The following is a 22702-nucleotide window of genomic DNA, read 5'->3' as shown; positions in this document are numbered from 1 at the left end:
CGCTGCGTTATGAATGAACAACAACTTAGCCCCCCAGCAGTTGTTGTTTATGAATGAACAACAACTGCTGCTAAAACATTATCACTAAGTTTAGAATGTCCACGAATAAACTACTACAACATTCTCATCAAAAGAAGGTTGTGAAGAAAACTAATTCGTATTAAGAAGAATATAAATCAATAAATAAATATGTGGAATATAAATGTATTTCGTAATTCTTTTTTTTGTTGACGTTGTCCTTTTTGTGTTATATGATAATTAAAATGATTTTATAAAATAGTAAATTTTCAAAATTAATATAATATGTTGTTGGTTGATAATATATACTGATTGGGTCATTCATATTGCGCGCCGCTAAAAGTTTATATCATTTTAATATTTACGCGCCATTAAATGGCTAAAAAATTTTCAACGGTTGAATTATATCTAGCCGTTAAAACTTAAATCAAGTGACTCAATACATAAGTGTTCAAGGACTTAATTAATTGCACTCAATTATTTTTTTTGGATGCGGACTGCACTCAATTGTGCCACATGAGATTATCATGGCAGATTTGTTCAAATGTCTTTTTTCTTTGTTGGGTCAAGTTCAAATGTCATGTTATCTTAAATTCATTGCAAGAATAATCTTGTTCCGATGATAATGTTAAAGCAAAACAATTGTTCATTGTTGGGTTGGGCTAAACTTGAACCAATGTCCAATTCATCCAAACTATTCAAACCCGGAACCAATCGACTTCGCCCAATAAGAAGTAGCTTGGATAAGACAGTGTACTGGTAACAGGATCTATCATTCATCGCCCATCACTTGTCTCGGGGACTCTAGCACAGACAACAAAACACTGATCACCAAACCCTAATTTACAGCCCTCGGCGCTTACATTCATTTGCCAACCTTGGAAAATGGGTTTCAGTCCCTCTCCCTGACTCAAAATCTGGTATTTACTAGGCGTTGTAGATGTTCCTGTAAGCTGGTTTCCGAGGTTTGTGTGGTTCAATCTCTGTAAAAGTATAAAGCTTTCATGGGTTATCAGGAATGTTTGGCATTCAGTTTCTTTTAGGGTGTTTTTTGAAAGTATTTCTAGAGAGATCTATGGAAAAGTGACAAACTTTGATTGGATTTGGCGGTTTATCTTAGTTGATCTTTAGTTTTTCGGTTATTGGATTTATCAGTGTAGTATATATCGGTTGAATAGTTTTGTAGATCTACAAACAGTGCATCAGTGGCTGAAAACTGTGTATACAAGACCTTGGGATGAAAAATGGAGTGCGGATGTAACATTTTGTAGTGAATTGTGCTGGGGGGAAGAAATTTTTTATCAACGGTTGTCCCCTTTGATTAAAAGTATAGCTTTTAGCATTTCAGGCTTCTGGGATTTCAGTGATGTCTTTGAAGAGTATATTTCAAGATATGAAAGGTGAGTTTGGGAGCATTTCTAGGAAAAGCTTTGATGTGAAATTTGGTATAAGATCAAGGTCTCAACGGGTGGTTCAGGATACCACCTCATTTCGAGTTGATGCTTTGAAGCAGAGTTGTTGGGCTAACATGCCACCGGAGCTTTTGAGGGATGTGTTGATGAGAATAGAGGCATCTGATGATACATGGCCTCCTCGGAAAAATGTAGTTTCTTGTGCTGGTGTTTGCAGGAATTGGAGAGAAATCATGAAAGAGATTGTGAAATCCCCAGAAGTTTCGGGCAAGCTGACATTCCCAATCTCTTTGAAGCAGGTTTGAGATAGTGGCCCATATCCTTCCTACAAAGAATCAATTGTTCGTGTTTTTATCTAATTGTTGTATAATGTATTCGTTTTACCTTTAATCTGTTGCTTGTTATAACATACCCCTCTGGTTTGTATTTTTTGTTTAGCTTGATGAGCTACATTGTTATATCTTGAAACTGATTTGCAGAGTCAGGAAAAGATCCTTATATTGTATGTAGCAATGGTAGCTTCCCAAATAATGGCTGATTGATGATTGTTGTATTGAAATGTGCATGCAAAAGAAACTACTAAGGCTACCTCTCATATCTTCAGCAAAACATTTTCATAAATATTTTTCCGTCATTGAAGTCTTATTAAGGAGTTAAGAATTGTTAATCTTATTGTTATCAATTTAAATAACAACTGAAGTCTTTGCTTATATTTTGCAGCCTGGTCAAAGGGGATCCCTTCTTCAGTGTTATATAAAACGGAGTCGTAGCAACCAGACATATTATCTTTTTCTGGGTTTAAATCAAGGTGATTTACTGAATATTTGTCCCGAATGATTGTGCTGATCTAATGTTGCTTTTGCTGGGATTACTGTGCTCTTTGCATTGTCTGTAATGCTCATGGTAGGATTCGTAATGTGGTTTTAATTTTGGATTTCATTAAGTAATTTGGTTGTTAACAACGTAGTTACTAAAACACAGAAAACAAGGTTAAGTTTTCTAGAGTCTCCTTCTCAGATGTAATTTTTTAATATTAATTGTTTTAGCTTTTGTACTTGCCAGCCTCAACTGATGATGGGAAGTTCCTTCTTGCTGCAAAAAAGTGTAGACGCCCAACCTGCACAGACTACATCATCTCTGTAAATGCTGAGGATGTGTCAAAAGGGAACAGTGGCTTTGTCGGAAAGCTCAGGTATGTTTGTCAGGCCTGTGAGATGACTAGTTCTTGATCCTCTTCTAGGCCTAAGTTCATCATCCCATTTTCCTTTAACAGATCAAATTTTCTGGGCACTAAGTTCACAATCTATGATGCGCAACCTACTAATACTGGAGCCAAAGTCACTAAATGTCGTTCAACCAGGCTTGTAAATATGAAACAAGTCTCCCCCAGGGTTCCTGCTGGCAACTACCCTGTGGCCCACATTGCTTATGAGTTGAATGTCTTGGGTTCCAGGTACGAGAAACATAACTTTCCTTTTTCTTTTCTCGAGTAATGTTTTTTATAAATACTGTGATTGATTTGCCATCAAAATCAGAGGTCCGAGGAGAATGCAGTGTGTAATGGATGCCATCCCTGCCCGTGCTGTTGAGCCAGGAGGCGTGGCACCCACACAGACCGAATTTCTGCATAGCAACCCGGATAGTTTTCCATCCCTCCCTTTTTTCAGATCAACATCAACCCAGATGGAGAATTTCGAGTCTGGCGAGAATGGAGGTATGCTGGTATTGAGGAACAAGGCGCCTAGGTGGCATGAACAACTCCAGTGCTGGTGTCTCAACTTCAATGGACGAGTAACAGTTGCTTCCGTCAAGAATTTTCAGCTTGTTGCTTCCCCAGAGAACGGAGTTGCTGCTGGCCAGGAGCATGAGAATGTCATCCTCCAGTTTGGAAAAGTGGGCAAGGATGTATTCACCATGGATTATCAGTATCCAATCTCAGCCTTTCAGGCATTTGCAATTTGTCTGAGCAGCTTTGACACCAAGATTGCTTGTGAATGATTGGCAAGCGCTAAGCAGGTTGCAATCCACAGTCGTAATGCTTGGAATTCCAGTAGTCTGTATTTAAATCAAAACCTGTTTCCTTTTTTCTTTTTATCCTTTTCAGAAGTGCTTTTCGTATTCTGAAGATGTGCAAAATCTTATTTTGCTTAAACATTATTTCCCTTCATATCTAGAACGATAAGCCTCCTCTCTTTTCTGTTTGGTTGTAAATACGAGAAATACAGTAGGATTGGATTGTCTTCAAAAATATTGGGCCGGGCCGAAAGCTAGGCATATGCCTTGGGCCTCACGTTGCCTCGTTTAGGAACACAATCCTTGAGAGAGGAAACGCTCCCTCTGGTCTGGGCTCCTTCCAAGGCATACTTACGTAGTTTAATTTAATATTTTATATATGTTGAGTTTTCAATGTAAAATTACAAATCCGAGGTTAATATTATTGACATGTCGAATTAGATAGATCCCTACTGTTGCTTTGCTTGTATAAAAGAAACAAATTTGAAGGATCCCGGTTTTGGCCTCACTCCTCATTTCATATGGACAGAATTTGGATTAGCAAAACCTTTTAGAATTTAGAAACCCAAAGATGAACCAATTCACCTAACAAGAAATCCCACTAACTATGTATTTTCCTTTCCAAGTTGGGAAAGGATAAAGCCTCTATATATTTGGCGATTTTACTCTCAAGTCTTAACAAGTTGTACAATTCTATCACTTTCATCAGTCCTCAAAGTTTTTCCTTTCTCTTTGTTTGCCGTTTCCAAATTCTTCTGCGTCGATAATGGGTCGTCTCTATGAATCTCATCACGAAGAGGACAAATCTGAAACCAACAAAAACATTCCCATGTTGTTCTTGCTTGGAGAATTCTCTGGGGAATCAAATCATGCTTGGTTAAACCCTAAAAACCACACCTCCAACTCCAAGCTCATCAAATTTCCAGAACTTGAGGACCAAACGGAGTGTCTCGCATCCGGGTTTGGTTGGTTGCTCATACAGTCTCGCAACACCTCCTCCCTCTTCTTTTTCAACCCCTTTACGCGTCAAAGAATCAACCTCCCATACCACCACAGCGTTATCACTGCTGCTGCGTTTTCAGCCTCCCCCACCTCCCCTGATTGCATTGTTTTCACCTATAGGATGCCTAGCGTCTTTGGCGTCCGTATTGACACTTTGCTTGTGGGACAAGAAACTTGGACCCGTCATGTTTTCATGCGAGATCCAAGCTTATTCGGTGGTTCGATCCAAGCCATCTATAACAAGGGATGCTTCTATTGTGTGGATCCATATGGAAAAATTGCCACATTTGATGCTAAACTGAGGACTTGGAACATTGTTCGTGGCAATGGTTTTGAGAGGGCTCACAGTTATTTCTTTGAGTTCAATGGAGAAATCTTTGCAGTGAAGAAGAAATCAGATTCATCTTTTGCTGAGAAACTTGAGAGGCTCAAAGTGGAAGGAGGAACGTATGGATGGGAAGAGGTAGACTTGGGCTGCTTGGGTGATGATGTTACACTGTTTCTAGGTCCCTATGGTTCCTATGCTGTTCCAGGTTTAAGCAATGTTGTTGGGATGGAGAAGAAGAAGGTTTTTGTGGCGGATTATAGGCCTCAATCCAAGTGTCTTATGTACAACAAGAGCAATGGTTTTGGGATGGTCGCTGATGCAGGATTCTTCTCTTGGTGTTATGCCCCAATTTGGATTCAAAGCTCCTAGAAATCAAGTGTCATATAATAATAATAATTAGATTTCTTATTTCTTATTTTACTCATACATGTACTCTTTCTTAGCTACAATAAATAAAATCATTTACTTTCTCAGAAATGCAAAAAGAGTTCATGTGAATTAACATATGGAGTTTCTGGCAAAAAAAACATGGTTGATGATGGGAAAACATGTGATTTTTTATTTATAATGAAAAAAAGACGACCTTCTTTTAGTACATTATCTGAATAACACTTTTCATATCTTTTAGGTGATGAGGGAACTCTATATTTCTCAACATTCATCAAGTTAGAATGTGATCGGTGGGCATGAACATATATGATATCATCAGAGAGATATGCTCATATGAATGCAAGTTGACTATGAATAATTATGCGCTTCATCAAGCATATGTCTACAATATGAGTTAATACTCATTATTACAACCATCCAACACACACTTCGTTAGATGTATAAATTACGTCTAAATTACAAGCGATAATCTAAATTACAAGGAAGAATATACACATTTAAGTGTAAAGAAGTGAGTTCACTACTCCGACCTACTCACTTAACCCATATATGCTCTCTAAATGCGGGCTTAATTTATGTGAAAATTATACAATATATATGCTTAATTATGTGCCTAAAACAATCGAGATGTTCATCATGGTTGGTGTGCCTTCCATTCAAACCCACAAACCACTTTCCTTTTTTTCTTCTTTCTTTCTAAAAGCCATATGAAGTCACCATTTTTGCTCACACAGATACAGAAGTGTATCTGTGACTGGATCTCATATTCATGACCGTTACACATTTATGCTCCATCCCTTTTTTTTTGGGGGGTCAATTTATGCTCCTTCCCTCTATATTCATATTTCTGCTTCTGTTGTGGCCCCCACTACGCTCCCTCGCCCTTGATCCAGCTAGGATCAACGCGGTCAATGTTCACAAAAATCTCACTTTCCTAAAATACCCTCGTGTATTATGGAAACATGAGATAAAAGTTGAGTAATTTCGTAAAATTGCAAGAAATCTGAAGTTTTGAATCCGCCTTGAATTTTGCTATGGTAAGTTTGTAATTTTGGGATGAGACAAAAGTCCAAAGGCCTACGTAATACGTGTCGGACCCTGATTGCTTGAAGTGAAAATCCCAAGTAGTATATGTTGACAAAACAATTTTGAAGGTCGAGGGAGTGTATTTAAATTCGTACTCTTTCACAGAAACTCTCCCACTCTCTGCGAAAGCTCCACAGTGCCAACATCGAGAGAGAGAGAGGCTCTCTGCTGAATATCAGAAACCAGGTACTCTTGCATCTCTGTCTTTGTTTTTTTTTCTCTTCATGTTTTGAGTTTGAATTTTTATGGTGGTAGGAGTTCATGGGTTTTTATTTTTTAATTTGCGAATTAAAATTTTATTTTTTGGGTTGCTGGGTTGTTGAATGAGAGTTGTAAAAATTGATTGTGCAAAGTTTCAAGCTTGAAGGTAAGCAAGGAGAAGAAATGACGAGGCAGCAGACTACACACTGGTGGTTGTATGACAGTCACAGCAACTCCAGACGCTCTCCATGGCTTCAAACCACCCTCGCTGGTACCATCTTCACTTTTCCTTTTTGTTTTTTCTAGATCGAGATTTTTTATTTTTTATTTTGGTTTGGGTTTTTAGCTACTGTGCTAAATGTTTCTGATTCTTGACCGTTGAAATCCTCTTTCTACACTTCTGAAATTTGAAAGTTGAAGTCTTTTTTAATTGTTGTGGTGGGGACCTGTATAAAGTATAAAACTTTTATGCGATTTGAGTGAACATAGCTGGGAAGAATGGTCGGTGAGATTGCAAATTGATTACCCTATTGGCATTGTTTAACAAAAAGACATGTGGGATTACTCACCTTCATTTCTGTAGAAGAAATTTGATGTTAAGATTCATGAATTAGCTTATTGTTTACCGAGTTTAAAGACAAAATGGCTAGCCCACCACCTCTCCCAATAAAAAAAGATTAAAATTTATAAAATATTCATGGATATGAATCCAAAAGGTGGCTTTGCTTATGTGGGAAGTGCATTTTTTTAAAGCTTAATTGTATGTTTTAACTTTTTGTTTCTTGGATCAAGCACCATGGGCGCCAGGGGAAAAGTTCCACCTTTGTTTATAATATCGCCTTTGGTAACTTTTATTGTTGAGGAACTTAGCGATCAGTGGTTTAAACAAGGTTGTGTAAGATAACTCTCCCATTAACAACATTCTGATTAGCACAAGAATCAACTATCGGAACACTTTCTGATGAAGTTTTGTATAATTTCTAAAGACTTATAATAGCTAATTCTTGGGTGTTTGACTAATTACCTCACTAGCATTTACTATGATAGTTGATCATCATGGTCCCCTACCCTACCCATGATGGAATGGTAGACTAGAAACGGGAGGGGATAGGGCTGGTGTAATTAACCCTGGATCACCCACCCGGAGGTGTACTATATCTTTTCATCATATGGCTCTGGCTCTTAGACGTGATATATAAAGTCAGTGTTTTGATGATTGTATTATGCAAGGAGTTGTGGTGGTGGTCCTCACCTCACTGCAGATTAGGCTACTAAGGTCCACCCTCCAAAGACATTGTTAAAGTCTTTTTATATTTACCTTTCTATGAATGATTTCTCCATAGACTTTATATCTACTGTTTATGTTTATGGCCTCATCTTGTTTTGGACCCACTGGAATCTAGTTATTTTCAAAACAACCTTTCTTAGGAACATAATACATATTGTACAAGAACAAAGAAAGTTAAGAGGGGCCGTGGGACTCTCTAATAAAAATATGAATCTCCCCATTATTTTTGTTCTCCTCTCTACTTGCTGTTTTATTTTTGGTCAACAACTCTTGGGAGTTGCAAGCAGTAACATGATCTCAGATTAGAATTTTCATGGATGCTTCCCAGGTTGCAATAGTTTCTCCCTAAGTGAAGTTGTATCATTTACCAATTTGTTCATGTTTTCACGTCACTAAATGATTGGTGGATGTCTCTTTCCTTCAATGGCAGACCTAGAGCATAAGACAGAGGACATACTAAAGCTGATTCAGGAAGATGCAGATTCCTTTGCTCAACGTGCAGAGATGTATTACAAGAAGCGGCCGCAGCTAATCAGCATGGTTGAAGAATTTTATCGAGCTCACCGGTCATTGGCTGAGCGATATGATCAACTTAAATCAGATCCAGGAACTCGTCTCCTGACAACATTAGGGTCTCCATTCTCTTCCTCCAAATGCCAGTCTGAGAAGTCAATGAGCGTGGTGGATCTGAACTTTGATAGCCACTCCGAAACTTTTGAACCTGAGGAGTACTCCGAGTCTGAAGTTGATGATCCGGAACCGGATGATGAAACCCAAGTTGATGAAGAAATGAAAGAGAAGGCTTCGGGTGCGGTTAGTGATGATGAGGTGAGGAAGTTAAGGGAAGTAATAGAGAAGCTTGAGGAAGAGAACAGAATCCAAAAGGATCAAATAAAGCAGAAAGATGAAGAGAAGAGAGAGGTAATAAGACAGTTAAGTTTAGCCGTGGATATGCTCAAAGAGGAGAATGTGGAGCTAAGAAAGAAGTGCCTTGCCAGAGAATCACCTAAAAATTCGAGTCCCTCTGAGTGCAACAAATTCACAGGGACATTTTTAAGGAAGTTGTTTAACAGGTCTCCAAAGTTTCATCCTACAATTGTTGCACTCTAGATGTATGTTTACATGTTTGTAATAATGTATAATTTGTAGTACACAGTCTACTTAGATGTCTATATCGATTATAGGGGCCTTTCCCCTTTAATTTAAGTTAGGAATTTGAAGTGTTATCTTTGAAATAGCTCTAACATTTTGATATTCTTTCTGTGTTATTTGCATTGCCTGTAACTCAATTATTGTCTTTACTCAAATATAATTTTGATTTTGTACAAGATTCTTTGGTTAATATATAAAGTTATGCGTCTTTGCAGCAGACACAATGATCAATCAAAATCAATGGTTCTTATGGTTCAGATTCTTATTTATGAATAGAATCTAGTAGAATGAAGGGTTTTTTTGTTCTTCAATTCATAAGACTCGTAACAAGAGAGGTGAAAGAAAGATCAAAACTGAAACAATAATTATGCATTGAGAGAGAGGAATGTAAAAGAATGGAAACAGTAAAGTACAAGACTGAAAGGCTTACAACTTTTATTTTTCTAAAAAAATTTTGGATACAATATCCTATCACAATCCATAACAATGCCACGAACTGCATTTACCTAACATCACACACTAAAGCATTCTATATAGTTTAACCAAAATAGTTTACAAACATAAAGTGGAAACCACTATGAATTAACAATAATTGAAGCTTTCCACCAACATTGCTTTTTTTTTTTTTTTTTTTTTTTCTCTTTCCAATTACCACAAAATCTCTCACATCACACTCACACACCACACCAGAAATAAGCATTACACAAACGAGCAAACCAGCAAGCCAAGAAACAAAATCACATTCAGAGGCAGAGATGAAGTTACAGGAGATGAATGGGAAACTGGCAGAGACCCTGATGGTGCAAAAGCCAATCCTGGTCCAGGAGCGACTGTGTCCTCTGGATTTGGAGGGCTCGGGCTTGATGGGATGGTGGGCAGAGATGACTCGGCTGGAGAAAGTGGCACACCACCAGGAGAAGGAAATAAAGGAGAAATATCTGGAGATAAGGTTGGAGAAGAAGATAGAGGAGCACCTGGAAGCAATGCTGGTGCAGCAGATATACTTGAAAACTGAGTTTCTGGTTGAGATTCCAATGCAAGGGAAGAATGGGAAGCCATGAAGATCATGAACATTGCCAAGAATGAGCAAAAGGAAGCCATTAAATGATGATATAATCAATCAAATTCTACACTTGACAATAGTAAGGGAAGTTCAATAAATGTGTCTTTTGGGGAGAGAGAGAGAAGGGGGTGGAAGAGTAAAGAGCTGGAGAGAATAAGTAGGGGATTAAAAGGGTCTTGTGAGAGAAAGTGGTGGTGGGGACAGAAACACAAAGTGCCAAATACAATTGGAAGCTGCTATGGTAATACAGCTCTGCATGTGCTGCTAAGTGACAAGGTTTCATTTGTGATTTTCCTCTGTACAGCATGAGGATGAGGTGTCTGTCTCTTTTCCCTTTAAGCATTTTTTTCTTCTTCTTCTTTTAACTTTCATTTGCCGCAGCCTGCAGTTGGTCCGTGAATCTGCTATTAGGCTTTAAATCTTGGCATGTAGACATTGCAGCATTAATTGAATGACAGTTTCTGTTAGTGGCATGCTCTGTTGGTAACTTGTGATGGCTACAGATGCAGATATGTTGGTTTATACTCTTTGCTACTTGCATCTACAGAGCGCAGAACAGTCTGCAGAGTGAAAAATTTTAAAAATTGAAATTTGGGTTTGGGTAAATGTTGTTTATTTGGACACTGTCACACTCACTCTTCTAATTTCTAATGTCAACCCAGTTACTGTTTTGTCAATGGAGCAAAAAATTTCAAAACTTGATGCTGTTTTCTTTTTAAGCAAAAGTTGGATGAATATAACTCCCAAGTCATTTCCTTAATAGAAATTTGGAAAGAGGTCAGCTAATGATCAAACAATGATGATTTCCTTTTTTTTTGGGTTTGTGTATAATAGTATTCTGATCATGGTCTCTGCTTTTCTGACCGTTAGAGCAATCAAGAACCATACTTTATGCCGGTAGCCGGTAGATTTAGATACTAATTGGTTTGGTTTGGAGAGAGAGAGAGAGAGAGCATTGTAGATTGTAGAATGATGGGCTGTGGTATTTTGGATTGATATTGGAACAGACAGCTTAGTAGAGCATGTTGGTTTCTCTTTATTTAATCAGCAGGTTTGCCTTTTTACTTCGAATAATATCTCTTCTCCTTTATGGTGACTCAGACATACAATCAGCCGTCAGGATGTCAAAAAGCGACCACGATACAATAGTATATATATATAAAGACTTAGAAACCATTTATCAACCGTTGAGATGGCCGAGTTGGTCTAAGGCGCCAGATTAAGGTTCTGGTCCGAAAGGGCGTGGGTTCAAATCCCACTCTCAACAGATTGTTTTTATTTATATTTATATTTTAGGTTTTGGACCAGCATTTGAAGCCCGCATTGGTTTATATTGGCCCAGGCCCTAGTCGTATATCATTGGGTTTGATCAATTCTTTAAGCAAAGTCCCAAACTCTAAAAACTTTTGGTAAGAAATGAAAGGCCCTTTCTGGTGTCAATTCAGTGGAAAAGTAATCATGCATTTGGATCCATTTTCCGAAGCCATGCACTGTCACTATCATTCAGTTGGCAGTCAATTCTACACTTTATTTGGTTCTTAAAATTTCTGGTGAATGATCCCCATCAGAGATTTAGTAAGGGTTTCATAGCACGTTTCATTCATATGTTCAACCATTTTTGCATGTTATGGTGATCAAGTAATCTATACGTTTCTTTTGCTCCCCGCATCCACATCCACCCACATGCATATATCATTAGGCCAATTTCTTCCTACGTGCCCCCAACAAGACCACGTTATACAATTTGACCACTTAATTTAATTTAGTGCTTGCTTATCATGTATATATAATTTGGTAATTAACTATAATTTTATTACTTTTTTAGTGAAATAAAAGTCTCCCACAACTTCATCATTCTCCTCTCCGACAACCACACCAATGCCATGACAACAATCAATTTATCTAACGTAATTGTACATTGTTGCATACATTTTTTGACGTTTAGTTTGCTTTTTTACTTGGAATATCCACTTGGAACGACAATCTTGCAGACACAGCAGCATGCCATGCATGCCGTAAACCAAAATGGAGGACAAAAACTTCCCTGCCCTGCCCTTTTCTTCACTTGTCGCTTCTCATCATTAATTCGTGTCTCGTATTAATCTAGACTTTGAAGATACTCAAAAACAATGCAGTAAAATTATTTGCCTTTCTATTTTGCTATCTCGGGGTTCACTTTTTTTACCACCAAAGAAAAGGAGAAAGATTTTCATGAAATATGGATAATAACGCTATGATTCAAGTGATAATATTTTCTTATTTACCTAAATTAGCAATACAGTTCTACCTCCGTGGTAACTAATCAAGTGTTTCTCGAAGAAAAGAAGAAAAGGGGGAAGAAAAGAGGGGGAAACAGAACCCTGTGAATAGACACGAAGATATGTAGAATACCAATGAATCACAGGGGGTGAGGTTGAGCCCACCAGCCGAGTCATTGAAACTGACTTATGCTTCAGACTTGTTTGGAAAGAAGGAAGCAAGCAATTGAAATAATAAAGAGGTACGAATAATGATGACGGTTGATGGAAAGCCAACATTTGTTACGTACATATTACTTCACTCTGTTGTCTCGTGCTACACCACGCATCTTACAATTACCAACATTTTTCTATACAATTTCTAAGTGTAAATGGAGATACAATTCAATCGTATAGATAACCCTTTTTTTTCTTTGTTTGTTTAACGGAAAAGTCGGCAGTCCCCCTACTTTTTATTATATCAACCACATGGCATTTTCTACAAGAAACAGCTCATTCTCTTGGTTTCTTAATTCATACGTTTTCGCATTATAATTAAGCACCAAAAAAACATTATAAAAGAAAACATATTGACTGGCTAAATCATAGACTTGGTCACTTATTGGTGATTTTTCAAAATGGAGTATGGAACCCTCCTACTTGACTAAATCTTATTGGTTATTCTTTGCAACAACAGAAGAGAGAGAGAGAGAGAGAGAGAGAGAGAGAGAGAGAGAGAGAGGCCATTGAAATGGAGCAGGAGAAGGCAGTGATTATAGTCGGGGCTGGCCCGTCCGGCCTCGCCATGGCCGGATGTCTAAGCCGGCTTGCAATCCCATACATAGTCTTGGAAAGAGAGGACTGTTTTGCTTCCCTGTGGAAAAAGTATTCATATGACCGTCTCCACCTCCACCTTCAAAAGCAGTTCTGTGAGCTTCCCCACATGCCATTTCCACCTTCTTGTCCCACCTACGTGCCCAAGAATCAGTTTATCCAATACTTGGACGACTATGTGTCCCGTTTCAAGATTAGTCCCATCCTGTACCACAGAAATGTTGAGTCTGCAAACTATGATGAAGCTTCTGAGAGATGGGTTGTGAAGGCGGTGACTGATAATAATACTGGTGGCTCTGGTGAGATGGAGGGGTATTTTGGGAGGTTTTTGGTGGTGGCTACAGGGGAAGCAACCAACCCATATATACCAGAGGTTCAAGGTTTGAACACTTTTGCTGGGGATGTTCTTCACTCAACTCAGTTCAAATCTGGGAAGGGGTTCAAAAACAAGAACGTTTTGGTTGTTGGGTCTGGGAATTCCGGCATGGAAATTGCTCTAGACCTAGCAAACCATGGTGCAAAGACTTCCATCATCATTCGAAGCCCGGTACGAATTCATTAATTTATAACTTAAATTTCTTGGATGTTTGTAGACGTGGGTTAGTTCAGATTAGTTTAATTTAGACTCTAACCCGTATAACAAATTTCTTTCATGTTTAATATGATAGTTATGTGATATGAATGCAGGTCCATGTTTTGTCAAGGGGGATGGTTTACTTGGCCCTGGTTTTGTTGAAACATTTTTCGCTAAACATGGTGGACTCTTTGATGGTTTTGCTTAGCAAGCTGGTCTTTGGAGACCTAACCAAGTATGGGATAGAGAGGCCAACAGAGGGTCCCTTTTATATGAAGGTCAAGTACGGCAAGTATCCAGCCATTGATGTTGGAACCTTTAAGAAGATAAAGTCCAGTGAGATTCAGGTCTTGCCAGCAGAAATCAGCAGCATAAGAGGCAGCGATGTTGAATTGAAAAACGGCAAGTCGTACCAATTTGATGCAATTGTTTTCTGCACCGGGTTCAAGAGATCAACGAACTTGTGGCTCAAGGTGATGATTAAATAACAAATTAATCAAATTAATTAAAAGAAAAACAGTGTTTTTGATGTGAAATTTTTAATTTTTTTGTTACAGGGCGATGATTATCTTTTAAAAGATGATGGACTTCCAAGACAAAGTTTCCCCAACCATTGGAAGGGAAAGAACGGTTTATATTGTGTGGGATTATCAAGAAGAGGAATATATGGGTCTAGTGAGGATGCTCAAAACATAGCAAATGATATCAAGTCATTTCTATAGTAACCAAACTGAAGAAGGTCAACAGTCAAGTTTAACTCCCTATGTTTTATTTATTTATTTATCGTTTTTTGGTTGTGATAGTGAAAAAGCTCGCTGCAATGTAGACAAATAATCAATAACAAATGGCTTTTTACTATTTTGTTACAGTAAATAAATTACAAGAATTGATTGCCAGCTGACTGAAGCAAACTTAGGATACAAATTATTAGATTCTAACAGATGAGGAAAATTGTTACACTAACTAATAAAACTGAGAGTAAAGTAAATAATAAAAGAGGAACACTTTGTCATGGCGTGAGACGGGAGCCAATCTTTAAATAATTGTTGGCCTGCAATAACCATCATCTTTCTACTGATGACTTCGTATTCCTCCGGGATATAAGCAAATTATAATTTATGCCCAAATAATTCCATCAAAGCCAATTTCCAAATTTGAAACCGGACTGTCGCCGATGTCCTGATTGACTGCTTGGTTGTCCCCAAGTGAATCCACATAGGGTTCCAACAGATCGGAAGACCTTTCAGACGGAATCCCATAATCTTTGAGAATGCAGGAAGAAGCAGCTGTAGCTGCTTCCCTTTCCAAAACTGTTATGTAATTGTCTTCAAATTCAAAGACTAAGTACTTGTCCTTGCATGCTGATTAAGAGCACAGCACAACCATGAGAATCAGAATGGCACAAATTGAACAGGAAATATTTAAGGGGTGCTACTACTTACAATCTACAAGGTACGCCAAATGATGAATGTTCCTTATTTGGGTTCCATTTAACTTCAAAACCTGAAATCAATTTTTTGTTAGTGCAGCCATATGGTTGGCAGAGACAAGCCAAAAATGTGAACAGAAACATATAACTTGCCTGCTGATTGCTCATATCCTCATACCCTATGTTCACTTCATTTGCTAAGACCTATAGAAGATGAATCCAAAAATAAGAAAAAAGGGCAACAGTTTAAAATTTTCAGAAACAAAGAGTGATGAAAAGGATGATTCTCCTTTTGTACAACTTAACATGCATAATATATTACAGGGAGGGCAAGAGAGGACAAATATGAAAGAAGCTACACGTTAAATATTGGCTTTAATAACCACAACACAATCTCAACATTTGATGTACATTGCTAAAGGAATATTTATGGAACTAACCTGTGATAGGATCACAATCTGTTCCCCTTTGAACCTAGCCAAAGAGTAGCGTGCCTTTGCCAAGAGTTTCAACTGACCAGAAGAGAAACCAAAAACCAATCAGTTTCCAAACCATAAGTGTGCATTCTGGTCAGCAAACGAAAAAGAAAAAATAGTTAAACAGGGCTTTTGTGCTTAAGAGTTTCCTCCATGGTCACTACTTACTCCTATAGAGTCTTCACACTCCTCACTGCCAAAAGAACATAAGAAATGGTTAGTGTGCAGTTATCACAAGAAGTTTATTACTAAAATAATTTATTCAGTGCCAGAAATGAGCGTGACATACTCTATCAGTGGTTCTGAGAGTGGGGTAAACACCAAACCAGCAATGATTAAGTAGGAAGGCTGACCTCCATCGATATGAAAGGGGACCTTATTGGGCCATAAAGAACTTAAAACAATCAGCATCAGGATGTTTATAAGAAAACAATAATAATAAGATTGACAACAAAAGCTTTATGGCGTTGTAAAAAGAACCAAAAATTTACAACTTACCAAATGCACTCGTGGGTTCAAAACTGCTTTAACTTTTTTGAATTCTCCAGCCCTAATAATACCAAGATCAGAAACATCACCTGCAAATCTGTATAGGAGCATTGTTAGCCTATAAATTGCACCTATAAATGAACAAATTAGAACATGGATGAAAATTCTACAGGAAGGAATTCATATGACTACCATGACTATGAATGAAGAGACAAGAAAAGGCAAAATTTTAATAGAAAAAGGAATGTAAATTAAGAAATAGAAGCTAGTGACTCCTAAAAATCAGCATTAGTGGTCAGAGTAGTGACTCCTTAAAACTTGCACACTTGGGTGCGCCTTAAGGCTTTTTTAGTCTAATCTTTCATTTTTCCACAAAAGCAAGTTCAGCCAGGCCCCACTGAAGGCATTGCAATGCCAAAGAATAATTGCAGGGGCTAGCCAATGGATCAAGTATTCTTACCGGAACAAATAAGAAGTACTTAAAAAGAAAATGCAGCTTTTAACTTAATTTCTTTGTCTTAGAACCAGGGATTTACTTTTGGCTAATGAGGTAGCGGAATGCAATGCGCTCATTTGATCGGAAAGGTACTGTTCCTTCACACCCTACATGAACATCATCAAAGCTTACAATCACGTCCCCCTGGAAAAGCACAAGTACTATCAAAGTTATTAACAATTAAAAAAATCAAAATTTCAATACGCTTTAAATCCCAAGATAAAGGGAAACATGAGGACAGATTCTACAAAATTGATTATGGACCATAATATATTCTAAGTTGACTCTAAATGCCCCATTCATGATTACCTTTTCACTCTCCAAAACTAACTTAGCAACCTTTTCCATACAATTACTTTATTTCCAATTCTAAAAGTTTGCCACTTCACATTTTCACTATTCTTTCATCATATCTTGAAGATATTTAAACATGTAATACTGCTAACATCTGATCATCTCATAAGCTGATAGCTTGAGAAGCACCAAAAATTTGACTTAAAGGTTTCCCTTGATGACTGTTTAACAAGTATATATACATCAATCACTCAAGATTCAAACAGCCAGCATACCTCCTTTAATACATTATGTGCATCAGAAGTGGGTTCAACTCTTCGTACCAGTACACCCTGTGCAAGCCAGATGTGATGAGTAAAAGCCTAAGCAAAATTAACTGATTAACAGATACAAAGCTAAACATTATAATAACACAAAAACGTGGACTGATATTATATTAGTTTCTACATAAGTAAATTCCTGCACGCTCCACTGCCACTTCATATCTGCTACTCTTACATTTCTTATGCAAGAAACAATTTTAACCAGATGAAAGCTTTGCAATGTTTTTTCTGACACGGATACACCAGCTGATCCAGGAAACACTTAACCAGACAGAGAGACTACCTCAATAGACTCTACTTTTAAACACGCCCGTAATGCTGGATTCTCCAACTTTTGCAACAATACACCCAGGCAAGGGAAACCTGGAAGTCAAAAAGCATTGAGGTGAAATTAACTGAAAAAAAATATAGCACTAATACTACTTTGCCGCTGAAGAAAGCAGCAGGTACTACACAGACAAGTTGAAATGGTATCCACAATCAATTGCTTTAGTTACATAAAACTTGGCACATTGCCATTGTCTATACCTTCTAACTCCCAGACAAGAGGTGTGTGGATAGTGCAAGATAAATATGCATATACAACTAAGTTCCCTTCACAAAGATGAAAGTTGGGAAGAGATTCTCACCTGTATACCTCCCGTTCCTCTCATAGTCATCCAAAAAATGAGACACAACTGTAGTAGGAATGACATATCCAATATTCTCGGCCTCTTCAGATCTGTAGACCTAAAAGAAGTGTCTCTTAAAATAATAAGGAAAAAGTTTTCATGCCACAGAATTGCCTATACAGCCAAGAAATCTAAGACCAAGTAAACATGGATAAACAAACTTTGACAGCAAGCCAACAAATTTACCTGAAATGCCACACCAATGCACTCCCCTTGATCATTGAATGCAGGTCCACCACTATTACCTACAATCTAGCAAAGTATAAGCAGTGGCTATGATAAATATGCAAATGAAATATGCCATATAAAGAAGAAGGATTGTAATCTTGAGGCAGCTAAGTGACTTCCCGAAGAACGGAGTGTTATAATTGTAAATTTGAATCATAGACTGACCAGGATTTATTGCTGCATCAATCTGAATGCCCAACAAATCAGATGACCCATGAGCATATGACGTAACCTGAGGATATTAATTGTGAGAAACTTGATGCCCTATATTTATGTAACACATCTTAATTTGGATGGCATATTTATCTTTTAAGGACATCAACCGATTATCAGAGCCATATCCATCAGCAAGTAATAAATCATACAAGTCCACTCAGGTAAGGAAAGCCAAACCTCTATACGCGATACAACCCCCTTTGTTACTGAAATGGTATCTCCTCCAAGGGGATATCCTACAACAGTCACTGCTTCCTGTCCAATATGAAAACCACAGATACAACAGTTAAAGGGGATGAACCATTGTGATGTTATAGCAGAAGTGTAGAAAATTCCAAACTTGGGTATAACAACTTCAACTTCTGCAGTTTCAGAAATAGTAAAGCTACATTGTTTTGAGGGGTAAGGTAAGGGATGAGTTTTATTATATCAAGTCATATTTAAAATCTCAGATTTAGATCACGTGGGCAGTCAGTTTATATCGTAATACTAATATATTTAATAATAGGTTTGGATAAAGCGGGTGCACATGCCCTCTAAAATTTGAAATTTGAAATTAGTTTCTTTTGACACAATGTTTGCAGTCACACTCCCTATGCTCCACAATTAGTATTCCAAATGAAACTATCTCAATATAAATATATATATATATATGTGGTTCTTTTGGCTAATATTCTCTTTTGTATACCAGAAAATAAGTTCTTGCAACCAACTAAAACATCTAAACCCAAGCCTCAGAAAGTTCGTTCGTTCATGTTAGTTTCTAAACTAACTAGATAGGAGTACTTTAAACCTGAAGATGTGGCAAGCTTCCCAATTGGAGTGGTTCTGCCCCTTTCCAGAATTCCTCACTTTCTACTGAAAGTAAAGCTATATCACAATCAACACCTCTGGCCAAAACCTGCATATCAAGTCACTAATAGTAAAGCTATATCATAATCCCCACTACTGATAATAAGTTGGAACATCATCTTTATCTCCAAGATATTGAGCATCACTATGTTAATTTTCTGAGGGTGAAATACCTTAGCCACATATTTGGTATCATCCCCTCTTCTCTTCACTTTAACCTGCATTCGTAGAGAAAATAAAAATACAATGATAATAAAAATAAATAATCGGACTGGACCTCTTGCCTAAAACATCATTTTGTATAAATACATAAAAAGTAATTGTATCCTTCACTTTCCTCATCGGTCATGTTTTCCGTACATATTATAGATAGAGATATGATTGTGCTTATGAACCCTCAAGGAAAAACACATAAAAGGCAACATATAGAACAAGTGTGTATGTCTTCTAAAATGATATACTTATGACAAATGCGCTTAGAAGGCTAAGCCTATTCACTGACTAGATAAGTAAATGACACTTTTGTACCTTTCTACTGACTATTGACTAATAAGGACAACAAAGTACCTGAGTATAATGCTCAACACAGTGGGCATTTGTCAAGAGTTTCCCGTCACCAATCATAAAAGCACTGCATTAAAGATTCAGATTATACGTTCTTTAAAACATACACCCACACGGGCTAGTGAAATGAGTACGAGGATAAGGGTTCAAAACTTGCCTGCCTGTACTTGTATATTGTCTTTGTTTTTGCCAAGGAAGGGAGTAGTCGGGGGCGGTATGGGTGCAGTAAACCTAAACATATAACTGTTAGCTACTAACTGAGTGCGCAATGGATTCAGCAGATTTTGATATTTAAGTGATAGGATTGACAAACACCATACTCCCACAGTTCAACAATATAACAATGAAAGGCAAATAGATTGTTTAAAAAAAGACAACAGATATTTCAATTGGGAGCTTATATTACAATATAGAACCTACAGCCCGAACAATAACTTTGGCACTGACAGAGGTATTCATACCTTAACGACGGCATTAAGGAAATCAGCATCCTGAAGGCTCCTCGGTTCAACCTGAATCAAGTACAATCACCTCATGAAGATAAAACCAAAATTTCAAATTTAAATAAAAAGATTTTCAAACAGTGAACAGTTTTTTTTAAACTTGACTGTAAATTTATAACACAAACTAATCCTGCAATTGAATCATGAAAAGGAATTCAATGCAACAATTATCAAACCTGTTGCTCTTTTTGATCAACTGCAAACTCTTTCTTCTCTTTTCTTTGCGTTCCAAATGATCTATAAGCCGTTGGTTGAGACTGTCCCTTCTTCCCTCTACCAGTAACACTCCATCTATTACCATTTCCGCTCAACTTATTGGGAACAGCTTCTTTCTGCATTTCCCAAGCCAATATTAATATTAATTAATCAATTATCAAGAAAAAATTTACACAAACAGTAGTGCTTAGGGTTTCACCTCTGGTTGAGATTTAGCAGATGACGACGACGACGAACCTTTTCTTGAACTGGAAGCTCTTTCTCTCTTGCTTTGACTAACAGGTTTAAGAGCATGGCCATTGCTTGACCAAAGCGACGTGGCGAAGCAGGGTTGGATGGAAACAGAAGAACGGAATTTAACGGTGGAGGTGAGTGCAGAGAAGCAGCAGTTGCCGACCGCAACGGCCATTTGAATTGAAGGTCAGCTCACTGCTAAAAGAAGAAGGTTGAGAAGACGAAGTTTCTCTTTTATAGGACCGCGCAGCGTTTCCTTATCCGAAATAATTGGACTTTTTCGGGCGTGGGTCTCTGAATTTTGGCGCCTACGGGTTTACTTCGAATGGGAGATTTCAGGCCCCATCTATCTTTGGGTTTCGGCTTAAGCTCATTTTATAACTTGGGCTTTAAAAATGTGTACGACAAAGCCCATATGAAAAAACCAAAAGAAAAGGTTCATTGCCTTTGCCTTGGAAACATGACGAAGCGTAACAGATCAACACACGTGTGGGCTTCTGAAGTGGCTACGGTTGTCGGGGCAGACGGTGATGGAGCTGACTTTTCCATAAATGCCCCGCATGCTTTATAGGAAGTGTCGTTCTCACTGTCTTAATTGCTCCTGTCCGTTCGTGTAATTTTCGCGGGCCTCAAACAGTTTTGATCTGCTGCTACTCCGTCTCCGTTACCTCCGTTTCTTTAGTTTAACACTGACCTTGGGATGAAGCATTATTTATACAACATTGAATTATAAGTGTAGCCTGAAACTATCCTTAGTATGGCATAATATAAAATTTGGTGTAAAGTTTGCAAAAGTCTATAAAGTCCCCAACATTATAACAAGATAAATACTTGCCATTTTAATGTTACTACCCAATTAATATTCAATGTTTTTAGTTTTGTTAGTGGTACATATGTATTAATAAGTATGCATTTGAATGTCCTAATCGTTAATGGTTTAATCACTTTATAATTAGTCAAATCCAAACATTCATCAATGGTAATTTGGAGATCCCTTCAAAATGATCATATTTAGACATGTCAATGGACTGGATTTTGATATGAATCCAATATAAATTCGGTGTAATTAATAGGAGATGACTTGGACTTCTCAATTCGATAATTCAATTACAATCCAAATCCAAATCCGTTAATCCGATTATAAATGGATTCATATATGAATTATATGTGTAAATGAATAATTTTAATTTTATAGCACTAAGAATACACTTAAAAAACTAATTTTAAAGATAAATAAAAAATTGATATAAAAGTAGATAAAAACAATAAAAGAACAATGCTACTAATAAATTTTGAATTTTTTTTAGGTACAATTCAAAATAAATCCGATAATAATTTGATTTGTCGAATTCAATGAGTAACAGATATGAATTGAGAGGTGAATCTAATAATCCGATAATCCAATTATAAATAGATTTGAATTTGGATTAAGGTATATCCGATCTAAACCCTATCCGTTTACATGATTAATATTATTAAAAATTAGCCAAATATAAAGTGTGGGACAAATTCATTAGCATCATGATCATTCATTGGATGTGTTTGTTGAAAACAATGTTTCATCTATTATTTGACTAGTACCATCAAATACCAAATAAAGATAATGTGTCAAATTATGAGACTACATTGCATGATGAGTCCCCACCATGGTTTCTATATTCTGATTAAAGAATGATAATGGATGTATTATTATTTATAATAATTTATTATGTATATTAAATCACTGGAAGAATTTATGTTTCGCCACTTTGTTGTTTCAGTCAGTGATAGGTTTACCAGCTAACAAAGGGCACATACGACACACACTGAAGCCGAGCCGGTCTAATTAAGCCAAATTAATCCCCATGGACAATGGTTAAACGACGCTTGCTCTTCATGCAAAACAAATACGAATTTAATTACAAAATCAAGTCCAACATTATTCGTTCTCTTTCTTTCTTTGTGGTTTTCACAAGACAGGCGGGACCCAATTTCCCCGAAATCGACGGTCAGTGTTGCCACACGCAAGTAAAAAAAAAAAGGTTGACGGAGAGAGATATGACAAATGGGCGAGATGCATGAGGCGAGGGCATGCACTGCAGGGCAAAAGAGCGCATCGAACTCATCGGCGCAA

The 22702-nt window shown here is 37.4% G+C and overlaps 6 protein-coding genes and 1 non-coding gene across 9 annotated transcripts; 5 read left to right on the top strand and 2 right to left on the bottom strand.

The window, feature by feature from the left end:
- Positions 1 to 658: 658 nt before the first annotated feature.
- Positions 659 to 3680, top strand: LOC117637395 (tubby-like F-box protein 3). Its single transcript, XM_034372274.1, has 5 exons — positions 659 to 1729; positions 2151 to 2238; positions 2493 to 2622; positions 2704 to 2883; positions 2966 to 3680. Exons 1-5 carry the CDS (start codon positions 1385 to 1387, stop codon positions 3426 to 3428), a joined length of 1206 nt encoding a protein of 401 aa, XP_034228165.1. The 5' UTR covers positions 659 to 1384; the 3' UTR covers positions 3429 to 3680.
- Positions 3681 to 4137: 457 nt separating this feature from the next.
- On the top strand, positions 4138 to 5199 carry LOC117638203 (F-box/kelch-repeat protein At3g18720-like). Its single transcript, XM_034373332.1, has one exon. It carries the CDS (start codon positions 4210 to 4212, stop codon positions 5140 to 5142), a length of 933 nt encoding a protein of 310 aa, XP_034229223.1. The 5' UTR covers positions 4138 to 4209; the 3' UTR covers positions 5143 to 5199.
- A 1126-nt stretch (positions 5200 to 6325) lies between these two features.
- Positions 6326 to 8992, top strand: LOC117636376 (protein NETWORKED 3A-like). Of its 3 annotated transcripts, none has more exons than XM_034370848.1 (3): positions 6326 to 6435; positions 6610 to 6721; positions 8169 to 8992. In XM_034370848.1, the coding sequence occupies exons 2-3, from the start codon at positions 6634 to 6636 to the stop codon at positions 8846 to 8848; spliced, it is 768 nt and encodes a 255-aa protein (XP_034226739.1). In that variant the 5' UTR covers positions 6326 to 6435; positions 6610 to 6633; the 3' UTR covers positions 8849 to 8992. The 3 variants fall into 3 exon arrangements, with proteins under 3 accessions (XP_034226739.1, XP_034226740.1, XP_034226741.1); XM_034370849.1 differs by having other exon boundaries at positions 6333 to 6435; positions 6617 to 6721; XM_034370850.1 differs by having other exon boundaries at positions 6333 to 6435; positions 6603 to 6721.
- Positions 8993 to 9300: 308 nt separating this feature from the next.
- On the bottom strand, positions 9301 to 10112 carry LOC117637762 (classical arabinogalactan protein 26). Its single transcript, XM_034372763.1, has one exon. It carries the CDS (start codon positions 9989 to 9991, stop codon positions 9590 to 9592), a length of 402 nt encoding a protein of 133 aa, XP_034228654.1. The 5' UTR covers positions 9992 to 10112; the 3' UTR covers positions 9301 to 9589.
- Positions 10113 to 11139: 1027 nt separating this feature from the next.
- Positions 11140 to 11220, top strand: TRNAL-AAG. The gene has a single exon. It is a non-coding gene; the product is annotated as a tRNA-Leu (tRNA).
- Positions 11221 to 12785: 1565 nt separating this feature from the next.
- Positions 12786 to 14494, top strand: LOC117636645 (probable indole-3-pyruvate monooxygenase YUCCA10). The gene is made up of 3 exons (XM_034371248.1): positions 12786 to 13571; positions 13712 to 14071; positions 14156 to 14494. The coding sequence occupies exons 1-3, from the start codon at positions 12942 to 12944 to the stop codon at positions 14318 to 14320; spliced, it is 1155 nt and encodes a 384-aa protein (XP_034227139.1). The 5' UTR covers positions 12786 to 12941; the 3' UTR covers positions 14321 to 14494.
- On the bottom strand, positions 14433 to 20825 carry LOC117636644 (protease Do-like 2, chloroplastic). Its single transcript, XM_034371247.1, has 21 exons — positions 20555 to 20825; positions 20316 to 20471; positions 20098 to 20148; positions 19794 to 19867; positions 19640 to 19703; positions 19246 to 19290; positions 19014 to 19121; positions 18398 to 18475; positions 18170 to 18236; positions 17963 to 18021; positions 17735 to 17834; positions 17389 to 17468; positions 17058 to 17114; positions 16529 to 16632; positions 16002 to 16089; positions 15793 to 15878; positions 15672 to 15696; positions 15468 to 15539; positions 15181 to 15231; positions 15041 to 15101; positions 14433 to 14959 (listed from the first exon to the last, which is right to left on the bottom strand). The coding sequence occupies exons 1-21, from the start codon at positions 20762 to 20764 to the stop codon at positions 14715 to 14717; spliced, it is 1881 nt and encodes a 626-aa protein (XP_034227138.1). The 5' UTR covers positions 20765 to 20825; the 3' UTR covers positions 14433 to 14714.
- Between the last annotated feature and the right edge of the window lie 1877 nt (positions 20826 to 22702).

Source organism: Prunus dulcis, chromosome 8 (assembly GCF_902201215.1).
Source record: "Prunus dulcis chromosome 8, ALMONDv2, whole genome shotgun sequence".
NCBI classification, from domain to species: domain Eukaryota; kingdom Viridiplantae; phylum Streptophyta; class Magnoliopsida; order Rosales; family Rosaceae; genus Prunus; species Prunus dulcis.
Note: the sequence above shows the minus strand (reverse complement) of the source record. Positions and strands in the feature narration are given on the sequence as shown.